Below are 12,035 nucleotides of genomic sequence, written 5' to 3'. Positions count from 1 at the left end.
TCCTCCTCCGACCGCCAGGAGTGTGCCGCTCCTCCGTCGCGGTGAGGGTTAAATGAGCTAGGCCACCGCCAGGCTCCCGGGGTGCTCGGGGAGCACGGGCTGTTCCTGGGGCTGCAGTTGTTGTCCGCAGGCTGAGAGAGGCGGAACCTGTCTGGGCCGGGTGGTCACACTCTGCCCTGCTGGCCGAGGGTCCCGGGGTGGCTACAGTGTCGGTGGCTTCCACAGAGCGCGAGACCACCTGCCCTGAGAACCAGTGTGACCTGCCAGGTGGGGGCTTGGAAACCTCGAGGCGACCTCGCAGGCCAGAGCTCAACCCTTTATCCATCTTATTAATAAGAACTGACATTTCCTGAGTATTTGCTAGAGGTGGGGACCGCGGGTGCTTGACGCCGCGGTGGCCCAGGAGGGAGGTCCTTTCCTAATCTCGTCTTACGGAAAGAGGCCGGAGAGAAGCCGTCTGCCCAAGTCGCACAGGTAGGAGGTGCCAGGGCTGGGCGTGCAGCCTGCGTCCCGGGTGCTGGACGCTGGCTCCCTCTCTGGGCGGGGCCCTGCCGTTCCCTGGCGGAAGTGTTCCGATCCCTCAGTACTGACAGGTAGATTTTTAAACAAAGGGGCTTCCCCGCCCTCCCTGCAGGTTAGAAAAGGAGCGGTTTCCGTCAAAGGGAGAGACATAGGCACACCCCGTCCTGCCAGCACGCGCCGTGGGGTGGCCGAGGTCAGCGGTGGGCCTTCTTCCCGCCCCCTCGCCCTGCAGTGGCCACCTGTCCGTCTGAGCGGCGCACGTGTGTCTGCCCCCTGCCCGGGTCCCCGCCTCTCCCGCCTGCGCCAGGCCGGGCGCCCCTGCTGGCGGTGTCCTGGGGCCGGTGCAGACCCCCGAGCGCGCATTCCTCCGCCGTGCACGCTCCCGCCGCACTGGTATGAGCGCAGGGAGCGTAAAATTGGAATCGGCTGGCAGAGGGAGCGCAGGCCTTTCGTCTGTGCTTTACAGCCAGATGTGCTGGCGGGGCCGGGCCGCCCGGCTGAAGCTTCCTGGCCGGTGGCCCTGCGGCCCAGCCACCCCGCCACCCTGTCTCCGTGTGCACGCACACGCACACACATGCATGTGCACGCACACACAACGTGGCTCATTCAGCCTTTCGGCTCTGCTGCACCAGAACCCCAGGGCAGCAGAGGCACCACAGAAGCTGCCATCTTGGGTTCATCCAGTGTCTTTTTGCTAAGGATGCATGCATGCATTCATTCATTCATTCATTCATTCATCCACCGGTGTGCATTCACGCCCCGCCATTCGCGGGGGCCCTTCCACTGGGCCAGGCTCGGGTCCTGACCTGCGAGCACAGCTGACTCAGCACCTTCTCTTTCAGAACTCACGTTGTAAAGGGGGTGGACCGTGAACGGACAAGAATGGCGGAGGCCGATGAGGGCAGGGGTAACTGGGGGACGCCACAGTGCCCTGGGGGCTGTGTTAGGGTCAGGGGAGGCCTCTCCGAGGAAGGGACGGTTGGCTCAAGGCCTAAAAGACAAGGGGGGGCCACCCCATCAAGAAAGGAGCAAAGGGCGCCGTCGGGGTGGCGGAGCACGCAAAGGGCCTGTGGAGAGCCAGGAACTGCGGGGACACACGTGGGAGGCAGAAGGGCGGGCAGGGCGGGGCAGGATGGGGAGGCCTCACAGGCCACAGGAGGACCACGTTTCTTTCTAGTGAAGGAGTGCCCAGCGTGAGATGTCCTCGTTCTGTCCCCCGTACAAGGAAATCCTTCCCCTTTTACTAATGGAGCAAGGGAGACCCACAGCGACCCACAGAGGTGGTGCTTCCTGTGAGATGGCACCGTCGTTGCCACCTTCGGTGCTTTTAGCCGTGCACACACGTGCACATTAACACGTGTGCTGAGCACGGAGGAAGGTGTGAAAAGACACACAGCAGAGGTCACAAATGGGAGAGTTGAATTTTACTGGGCCTGTGTGGTATTTTTTAAGTGTGGATTTATTGCTAATGTTGATTAAAAACTGGAGAATTTTTCATAAAATCAAATGTTCTTTCTTTTTAAAATGATAGCATCTGACATTTAATGAGATCTTAATATGTGCCAGGCTACTTAACTTGTCGATAAGGTTGGTGTTATTATCCCCATTTTACAGATTAGAAAACTGAGGCTAATGGAAGTTAAGTAACTTGCCATAGGCATATAATTATTAAGAGGTAGAACTTGAATTCTAATCCAGAGAGTCTGACTCCAGAGTTCTTTTTTATTTGTTGAAACTGGAAGCTCTGCACTTGGGGCCTGAACCCGAGGGGCCCCTCTGGGCCTGAACTCAGCCTTCCAGGTGACCCCAGCCCCTACTCAACCCTCCTCACCTGCCTACTGCATGCCTGGCCCCTGGTGGCTTCTAGGTTCCAATACACAGTACATCAACCATTCAAGTGAGCATTTGGCAATTTCTTAAGAATCCATTTTCAACAAAAAAGGCTTTGAAATTTGATGAATGTGCCCTGAGGCCCCTCTCTGCTACTTCCTGGCTGTGTGACTGCAGGGAGGTGACCTAACCTCTCTGAGCCTCAGTTTCCTTCCTCTGTGAAATGGAGACTAACTGTAGGGTCACTAAGGAGAAATGTGGGGGGACACAGGAGGGGGCGTGGCCTTTCCTGCCGGGCCCTCCCACCACACAGGCCCTGCCAGGCCTCGCGGGGAGCCGGGGAGGAAGGCCGGTCACGCGGCAGCACCAGGGGCCAGCCGTGCAGACCACATCAGCCCCGTCTCTCCCCAGGCCTTCGTCAGGATGGTCGGGCGCCACGTGGCCTTCCTGGAGGCGGACGTGCTCCAGGCAGAGCGGGACCACAGGGCCTTCCCGCGTGCCCTGCAGAGGTGGCTGGGGGCCGCCGGGTGCCGCTCCTTCGGGAACGTGAGTATCCTGCCCCGTCCCCGCTTCCTCCCAGACCCCAGAGGGGGAGATCGCTCAGGAAACAGAGTTCAAAGGGCGCAGTTCACTCCTGCAGACGGGAAGCGGCTGGGGTGCTCGGCCCTTCCCTGCCCCCGAGGCCCCTCCTCTGGCCCTCCGTGGCTGCTCACGTGCTCACCGTCGTTTATTGAGTGCCTACTGTTTGCCGAGTACCGCGGTGCATCTGGGGTCACCGCAGGGAGCAGACGCAGCCTCGCCCTCCTGCCCCGCTCACTTGGGGACGGAGCCCCACGACTCCCAGAATTCCGGCCAGGTCCGCTGTCCTGGGATCCTTCCATGACCCTGCAAGCAAGGAAGGATCGTGTGCCCCTTGTTAGAAAATTATTTTAAAAATTAGTTTTATTTAAAACTTTTGGCCGGGCGCGGTGGCTCACGCCTGTAATCCTAGCTCTCTGGGAGGCCGAGGCGGGCGGATTGCTCAAGGTCAGGAGTTCAAAACCAGCCTGAGCAAGAGCGAGACCCCGTCTCTACTATAAATAGAAAGAAATTAATTGGCCAACTGATATATACATAAAAAATTAGCCGGGCATGGTGGCGCATGCCTGTAGTCCCAGCTACTCGGGAGGCTGAGGCAGAAGGATCGCTCGAGCCCAGGAGTTTGAGGTTGCTGTGAGCTAGGCTGACGCCACAGCACTCACTCTAGCCTGGACAACAAAGCGAGACTCTGTCTCAAAAAAAGAAAACAAAAAACTTTTGTTTAGAGATGGGGTCTCACTGTGTTGCCCAGCTTGATCTCAGACTTCTGGGCCCAAGCGGTCCTCCCGCCTCAGCCTCTCAAGTAGCTGGGACTACAGGCACGTGCCACTGCACCTGGCCCGTGTGTCTCTTTTACGGATGAGAAAACTGAGGCCAGATCCTGCGACAGAGACCTTCGGTGTTTCAGACGTTCATCTTTCCGACTTGTCACCGGCTGATGCCTATGTCCCGGGGACATCTGCCAATGCCTGGAGACAGTTTAGTTGTCACAGCTGGGGTGGTGGGGTACTGGCACTAGTGGGCAGAGGCCACCCCGCAATTACAGGACAGCCCCTCACAACAGAGAGTGATCCAGTCCCCGTGTCAGTAGTGCCGAGTCTGGGAGACCCTGCCCTGAGCGCTACTTGGTGATTGCGATAATGGTTCCGCCAGGCCTGTTGTAAGCGCTTTGTGTGCTGTTTTGTGTGGCACTGAATCCTCACAGCGGCCTTTCGAGGAAGTCACCCCCATTTTATAGAAGAGGAGACTGAGGCTGGGGGTAAAGGGGCTTGTCCGAGGCCAGACAGCCTGGAGCGCTTGGTCTGTGGGGCCTGGCCCCCAACGGGAAAGGTGCTGGTCCTTCCTTGCCCCGCCCCGTCCTGCCCCACCCCTGCTGCCTCCCACTGCTCCCAGGCTCTGTCTGGGGGCCCCGTCTGCTCCCCTGTCCCTCCCGCCTGTCCCCCACCTGCCCATCTCCACTTTATTTATCACAACGTTCCAGGTCTGTGTTGGGCACCTTGTGTGTACTGAGTTGGTTGCCTTTCCCAGCCATCCGTGTGCGGGCTGTGAGCAGTGTCCCGTGTGACAGGTGAGGAAATGGGAGTTCAGAAAGTCTCAGGAGCTCTGCCTGTGGGCAGAATCTGGCCCATGGGAACTCACTCTGTTTGGCCAGGAAGCCTGTTTAAACGGTGTGGCTTGGGACACGTGATTGGGCATCTGCTCTCTGGTCACAGGCCCCTGGCCCCATGGCTCCATCCTGTCTTACACCTGGCTGAGGCATGTGCCACTCACCTGCCCACCTCTGGGTGAGTGACTTGCCCAAGCCCAGTAACAGCTGGACAGGAGTCTCACAGCTCTCGTGCTCTAGGAACTCCTACTGATCCTTCAGAGCCCAAGTTAATGTCACCTCCTGTGAGAAGCCCTCTGGGATTGCCCTTCTCCAGACAAACTCAGTCTCCTGACCTGTCAATGACTGAAGTCACAAGCTGCATCCTTTGTCCTCCTCTCCCTCAAGTGACAGTGACCATTCCTGGTGATAGGGACTTTAGAAGCACTTCATGGGGAGAAGGGACAGAGGACCTTGGCTACCTGTGGCCTGCAGCAAGCATCCCAGCGGTGGGTCCTGCTGGGCCCTTGGTCTGGCTCGCCACTGTTCCTGTGATCTGCGCAGCCGTCCCCGTGAGCTTGGCACTAGGGTCCTTGTTCACAGAGGCAGAGACTGAGGCTGGAGAAGGAGAGTCACCTGTCCGGGGTCATTGCTGGGTTTGGAACCCAGGCCTGAGGGACTCCCAAGCTGGGGTCCCCTGCCACTCGTGCTGCAGGGATGTGGCATCCGGGTGTGGCTGGGCACGCCGGGACCCGCACGGTCCCATCCCCACCAGGCTCTGGGCCGCGCTGAGCCATCGCGAGGCCCGGCTACCTGTGCTGACTTGTTCCAGGAAGTGCGGCGCGGCCAGGCTGGTGAGTCAGTCGGCAAGCCCGGGTGTCGGTCTTGGCCCCGCGAGGGCTTTGTCTGCGAGCGGCGCAGCCGGGCACATGCACACGCGGGCGCGGGCCCGAAGGCTGCCAGGGTTGTGACTTCACCCAGGGTAGAAGCTGGCGGCCTCTTCTAGAGTATTGCCAAGGCTGGTGTCAGGGCTGGCTCTGCGGGTTCCTCACAGCCTACCCTGTGAAGCAGGTCTGATCTTTGTTCCCGGTTTACAGCTGAGGAAACTGAGTCACGGCGGGGTTGAACTGCTTGCCCACCCAGTGAGTGGTGGAGCCAGGATTCGAACTTGTGATGCCTGGGCTCAGAGCTCGTCCTCTGCTCTGCACCCTGCTGGGCAGTGCTATGCACAGTCTGACCTCTGGACCAGCTTTCTCGGGGGGTGGGGGTCCTCTCAGGGTACCCAGACGGCCCTCCCCTGTGGCCCCTAGGCAGCCGGGGGCGGAGAGTGTGGTTCTCGTCCCTGCTCCTCCCCCAGACCCCCCTGCTCTGCTGAGGGGTTTCGAGGCGTCCCAGCCCAGGCCCGAGCGGCCAGTCAGGTGGAACGGGTCACGTGGCGCCCGGGGCTGCCTGCTCTCGTGACCCGATTCCGTCTTCCTGCCCCCGCCCCTGTGCCCAGGGATGGAGAGGGCAGGGGGAGGGACCACTTCGGGGGGTGCCCGGCCCGGGACGCTGGCATGGGCTGCGCCCTGCCTCCCCGGACCCCGGCCCCCTGAGGGAGTGGGCTGCCCTGCCGAGAGCCAAGGAGGGGTGGGGACCCCTTGTGGGGCCCAGGAGGGCGAGGCCTCAGCCTTCGCCCATGGAGCTGTTGGCAGGGCCTATTGGGGGTGCTCCCACCCCCTCCAGTCCTTCATCAGCTAGAACAGGAGTTGGGGGGTCCTTGTTTTTCCTAACCGTTGCCAGCCCTGCCTTCCCCAGTTTGCCTCCTCTTCCTCTCTCTGCAGATGTGGGGGGAGGCCCGGGGGTGGGGGGACCAGCTGGGCCGGGTCTCCCTGCACACCAGGTGCAGGGCCAGGAAGCCGGGCCCCCACCCCTCCCGGCCCCCACCCCTCTGCCCCAGCATGGGGACCCAGACCTTCTGCCTGTGTGACTTGGCGCTGCTGTGGATAGTGGCTGTGGCCTGGGCTGGCCCCAGGGTGCCATGGCAGAGGGGGCCTGGGGCCGCCAGTCTGACACCTAGTAATGCGCCTGCCCCAAGGCCTCTTAGACCTGCCTCTGAGCTGCTGAGAGAGATGGTTTGAGCCAGACAGGACAGACTCAGCTCTCGGGGTGAGCAGTTGTCACGGGGTGGCCTGGCCGGCACAGAGCCAGCCCTGCTGCGAGAGGCACTGCTCTCAACTCGTCAGTCCTTGCGACATCCCACGGGGGTGGTGCTATTTTAATCTCCCTGTTACAGGTGAGGAAACTGAGACACAGAGAGGTTAAGTAACCTACCCACGGCCACACAGCTGGGCACCAGGGCATGAACCTCATCCTCACCTCTGTGGCACACTGCCTTGGGAGAGGGCTGTGATCTCCCCCCTCGGGGCCTTGTGTCTGGCGAGAGAACACAGGCAATGACCAAATTCTAAGAAAATTTGGTGCACAGCCATTTCTAAAGGAGGGCTGGCCTGACCTTGTCTCAGGGGCCAGGATGGCCTCTGAGGGCGGCCGTGGAGGCCGAGGGCGGGCTGGGGAGGAGGTGTGGGTCTGCAGTCAGAGAGGGGAGGGCCATGCGGCACTGAGCATGGCACAAGCGTGGCTGGCCCGGTGGGCAGTGGGGGAGCAGGAAGAGGCAGGGCCCAGGCTGCAGGGCCTCAGGGCCATGCACGGGTGTCTCACCCTGTCCCAGGACGGGGCCCTTGGGAGGGTTTGCAGCAGGGCTCGCCCTCAGCCCTGGGCTCAGGCCCCGTCTAGTGCCATGACGTCTTGCTGCGACTGGAGCAAGGGCTGAGCGGGCACGTGGTGCCCTCCGCGCTGCAGGGGTCACTGCTCAGAGCGTTTCCTGTCCTGGAATCGTCTCCCGCTGCGCCCTGAGCTCTCTGGAATTCTCTCCCTGCGGGTCTCGGCCCGTGGCCAACGAGAGGAGAGACAGGCGGCCGCAGCAATGGGACTCGCGTCTTCCAGAAGGGCGGCCAAGTCCCAGGGGCCCTGGGGAGGGCGGTGGGGCCGCGCCTGCACGCGGGCCCCTCACGTCGGGGGCGGTTCAGGCGTGTGCAGAAGCGAGAGTGTGAACGGCCCGGAGCCGTGTGCGCCTCACTCGTGCGCAGGAGGCTGCGGCAGGTGTCCCCTTAGCCCGGGCGGTGTCCCGCCGCCTGTGCCAGGCCGGCCCTCCCCTTGGCGCACGTGCCCGGAGGCGCGGAGTGGCCTCGCCGATTCGCCGTAAGCCACTGTTTGTTTTCTGCCGAGCCAAAACATCTTGTTCACGAGGTGTCATTTTGATTTCCGACGGGGAGGAATGCGATGCTTTCCAAGGAAGGCTCTTGGGCTAACAGGAAAACCGGCGGGGGCAGGTCCCGACGCGCGCTCAGAGCCAGCTGCCCGGGTGCCTGGCCTGGGCCTGCCCGGCCACCTGCTCGCCCCGACCCCACGGGCCGGCGGAGGCCTGGGAGGCCGCGGCTGCTCAGATCTGCCCCGAAGGAAGGGTGGTTGGAGGAGCCGACGGCCAGAGGGTGGCTTCGGGTCAGGCAGAGCAGGGACAGAGCCGGGACGGTGGGTGTGGGGTTTGACCCGCTCCTGCCCAGCAGCTGTCATAGGGTAAGGGAACGCGGGCGGGCGGGAGGCAGTGGGGACTGCGACAGGGCCCGCCAGGCCTGGCAGAGCAGGAGCCTCCTCTAAAGGGGTGGGGCCTGCCCAGCACCAGCCCTGCGGACAGGCGCCAAGCGTGTGGCCGTATTTTCCTATTTGGGGGAGAAAGCTGGACATCTGGAGTTTTATATGAATCTTCCAGTGTCTGAAAGTCAGCAGTTAATTTCTCTAAATGTTGAACACCGTGTGGAAAGATCCGTTGCACCTGTGGGTTGCGCCCAGCTCTAGATTTTAGGCTGGCCACCTGAAGCCCGCAGACCCCTTGGGAGGCATCTGGGATGGGGGTGGGGGCAGTGAGAGGGTGTCTTCTCCACTTTTTTGGCACCAGCCTAGTGGAAGCCCTTCAGCTCTAAACAGCAGCATGACTAATGGCCAACAGTTGCATTAAGCACCTACTGTATATGAAGGGCTTTCAGTGCCTTATCTCAACTTCCCGTAACAGTCTCTGAGATAGATGTTGTTATTCCAGGAAGGGACCTGAGGCTCAGAGAGGGCTATTCACTTGCTCAGGGTCACACAGCATAAGTGGCAGAGCTGGGATTTGATCGAGCTCTGATCTGTTCAGTGTGTCTCGCCCTCCCTCTGAGATCCTCCCAAGGGCAGGGGCCACAGCCTCGGTGGCCAAGGCTACAAACTGGAGATCCTTGGGCCAAACCCCCAACTACAGGTGCTCGCTGGCCAGCGTGGTATACGGAGATGATTAAGTTAGTCGCCAGCATTTTAGAAAGCAGAATTCACCTAAGAGTCTGTACTTGTGGCTTCCCTTGAAGAAGCAGAGGTCCGAGCGGGCCCCTGAGCAGCGTCCCCACCGAGGCGTCATCGGGCCCACGTCACCCGTTTGCAGCACCTGCCTGTGCGTTTGTGTTTCCTGCCCAGCTTGAGCACGCAGTAGGTGTTCAGTGAATAGGCACCGAGGGATGTTCTGTGCCCCTTGCCGGCCTCCTGGGTTTCCCGGGCGGCAGTGGAGAGCTGGGAGAGGGCGTTAAGGGCCGCGGTGGGGCCGGGTTGGGGCTGCCTGCCCAGGCCTGCAGGAGTGGCAGTGCCGGCTCCTCCCCTCCCCCAGCTCCCGCCCTCCCCTCGCCGCCCCCCCTCCCCACGGAGGGGCTGTGCCTCTCGGGACTGCAGAACCCCCTGGAGAGGTGACTGGAGGAGCTGGCAGGGCTGGGCTTCATCTCGGGGTAGACGTAGACGCAGAAGGGAGAGGAGCTCCTCAGGCGCGTCTCCGGGCCTGAACCGCCATTCCTTCTCCTTCTGCCCCGGCAGCCCTTGCCGCAAAAATGCAACACGAGCAGATGGCAAATATTAACGTGACGAGGGAGGGCCGAGTGGCGCTCAGTCCCAGCACTGCCACCGCCTTACCAGCCCCCCACCAGACTGGCCCCCGGGGCGTCACATGGCCCCAGTGGGCTTGTTGCATCTGAGATCTTTGGTGGCACGTGTGCTGGGGAGGGACAGGGGCCCCGATGGGCTTGTTGCATCTGAGATCTTTGGTGGCACACGTGCTGGGAGGGACAGGGGCCCCAGTGGGCTTGTTGCATCTGAGATCTTTGGTGGCACATGTGCTGGGGAAGGACAGGGGCCCTGATGGGCTTGTTGCATCTGAGATCTTTGGTGGCACGCGTGCTGGGGAGAGACAGGGGCCCCAGTGGGCTTGTTGCATCTGAGATCTTTGGTGGCACGCATGCTGGGAGGGACAGGGGCCCCAGTGGGCTTGTTGCATCTGAGATCTTTGTGGCACGCGTGCTGGGGAGAGACAGGGGCCCCAGTGGGCTTGTTGCATCTGAGATCTTTGGTGGCACGCATGCTGGGAGGGACAGGGGCCCCAGTGGGCTTGTTGCATCTGAGATCTTTGGTGGCACGCGTGCTGGGAGGGACAGGGGCTCCTGGCAGGCTGGCTTGGGAACCAGATGGTTTCTTAGGCATTGCATTCTTGTGATTTCGAGGGTGGAAGGGAGGAGGTTCCTTCTGACATGGGGTTTCTATGTGTGGGGGGCTGTTTGTTGAGGCCTACGTGGAAATGCGCCAGCTTCTCTCTGGTTGGTGGGACACACTCAGCATGCCCTTTTTCCAGTGCAGTGCCACCGTCGGGTGTCCCTGTGACAACAGTGCCCTCAGGCCCAGCCCTGCCACCCTCACAGGCAGTGGGCATTGTGTGTGGCCTTTGCACATGCTGGTCCCCCTGCCTGATACCCTTCCTGCCCCCTGCCTGGCAATGTTTATCACCGCTCAAGGCCCCAGTCAGACGTCACAACCTCTGGGAAGCCACCTGGGCTGCCCGAACCCTAAGTGCATCATTCCCTGGTTGGCCCATCATCTTGGGGGGCTGTCTATGTTTTCACCTGTCGTTCCCCTAGACTGTGAGTCTCTCATGGGCAGGGCCTGTGTCGTGTCTTTGCCTGAGTGGTAACAGTAGTTATGAGGACGCCGGTGCCAGGGGCCGGAGCGTTCTGGGCTCTCCTTTGGGCCGGCACAGCCAGCACTTACCTGCCCTCACTTGGCTCACCTTCAGGCCCACCTGTTCCATAGGGACTGTGCCCATCCCACTATTCAGGCGAGGAAACTGAGGCTCAGAGAGGGGGATCGTTTCAATCCAGGGGCTGGTCCACTCAACTTGAGAGCCCACACTCTTCGTGCCCCAGGGATCAAAATTCAAACGCTCAGGGATTAGGTAGGGCCCTGAGTGAGGCAAAGGGGCCAGGTGGGGGCTGTGGCCAAGAGAAGAGGCAGGTGGCAGGTGCCCTCAGCTGCTGAGGCCCAGAGTGGCCTGACCTTGTACTTTTTAAAGAGATGATGCAGATTTCCATGTGAAATCAACTGATTTTGAGAACATATCTGAGAGGCTCAAATCTTGGGGGGCCGACTGGTCCGAGGGCCTCCATCTGTGCCTGGGCAACAGTTTTGAGCTGGTGCCCGTGCGGAGCCTGGCCTGGCGGGCGCAGTGCCTGTGTGTGGGGCGGGGCAGGGACGGAGGGAGCCACGTCGTAGCAAGGGCATCGGCCTCGAGCATGCAGCTGTGCTGAGCTGGAGGACCAGGCTTTCCGGGTTGTGGGCCTGACCCGCTCCTGTCCTGCTGCTGCTGCCATGGCGGGCCACCCCACCCGGCCTTCCCCCAGGCCACACCCCCGGGGCCTTGGCAGCTGCTCTGTGCCCACTTCGGTGGGACCTGTGAGCCCGGGGCTGCTCGGGCAGCTGCTCGGGCCAGGAGGGTCCCAGTGCCTGTGTGGTGGTGACTGGGCAGCGCCCCAAACGTGAACTCTGTGGCGGGCACCTGCCTCTCCCTGGCAGCCTGGCATTGAGTCTCCTTGGCGGGGGATGTCACCTAGGATGTGCAGGGTGCAAAGGTCCAGGGCTGACCGTGGCTCACTTCTCAAAAGGGGTCTCCTGGTGCAGTGCCAAGGGGGGCGGTGGGTGGGAGCCGTGTACATCCCCTAGTACTCTCTGCCAGCACCCCTGCTTTCTGAGCCAGACAGATGATGCTCTCAGTCTCATGTGAAGTGCTGACAAACCCAGCTCTCAGCACCCCCTGCAGCCAGAACGTCACCCTCCAGGTCACCCTTCCCGCAGAAATGTCCCCCTCCCAGTTCCCCACTTCATATGCAGCACCCGTCGAAGTGTCGGGAAATCCCCGCAGCATTTGGAGGCGTCGTCAGGAGCCCTCGCGGACCAGGGTGGCTCAGTCTTGGCGCTGTGGCTATTTGTGGTCAGGTCATTCTGTTGTGGGGCCGTCCTATGCACTGTAGGATGTGTAGACACATCCCTGGTTTCTACCCAGAAGCATCCTGTACCCAGCTGGGACAACGAAAAGGTGTCCAGAAATTGCTAGATGCCCCTGGAGGCAAAATTGCCCCAGGCG

At 61.4% G+C, this 12,035-nt stretch overlaps 1 protein-coding gene across 1 annotated transcript in view; it reads left to right on the top strand.

Annotated features, from left to right (window-relative positions):
- Window positions 1-12,035, top strand: part of BCAS4 (breast carcinoma amplified sequence 4) — a 53,348-nt gene that overhangs the window by 26,537 nt on the left and 14,776 nt on the right. The window contains exon 4 of the mRNA XM_012766144.3: window positions 2,764-2,898. Coding sequence (XP_012621598.2) covers window positions 2,764-2,898 — 135 coding nt within the window. The remainder of the gene's footprint in view (window positions 1-2,763; window positions 2,899-12,035) is intronic.

The sequence above is a fragment of the Microcebus murinus genome, chromosome 16 (assembly GCF_040939455.1).
Source record: "Microcebus murinus isolate Inina chromosome 16, M.murinus_Inina_mat1.0, whole genome shotgun sequence".
NCBI classification, from domain to species: domain Eukaryota; kingdom Metazoa; phylum Chordata; class Mammalia; order Primates; family Cheirogaleidae; genus Microcebus; species Microcebus murinus.
Note: the sequence above shows the minus strand (reverse complement) of the source record. Positions and strands in the feature narration are given on the sequence as shown.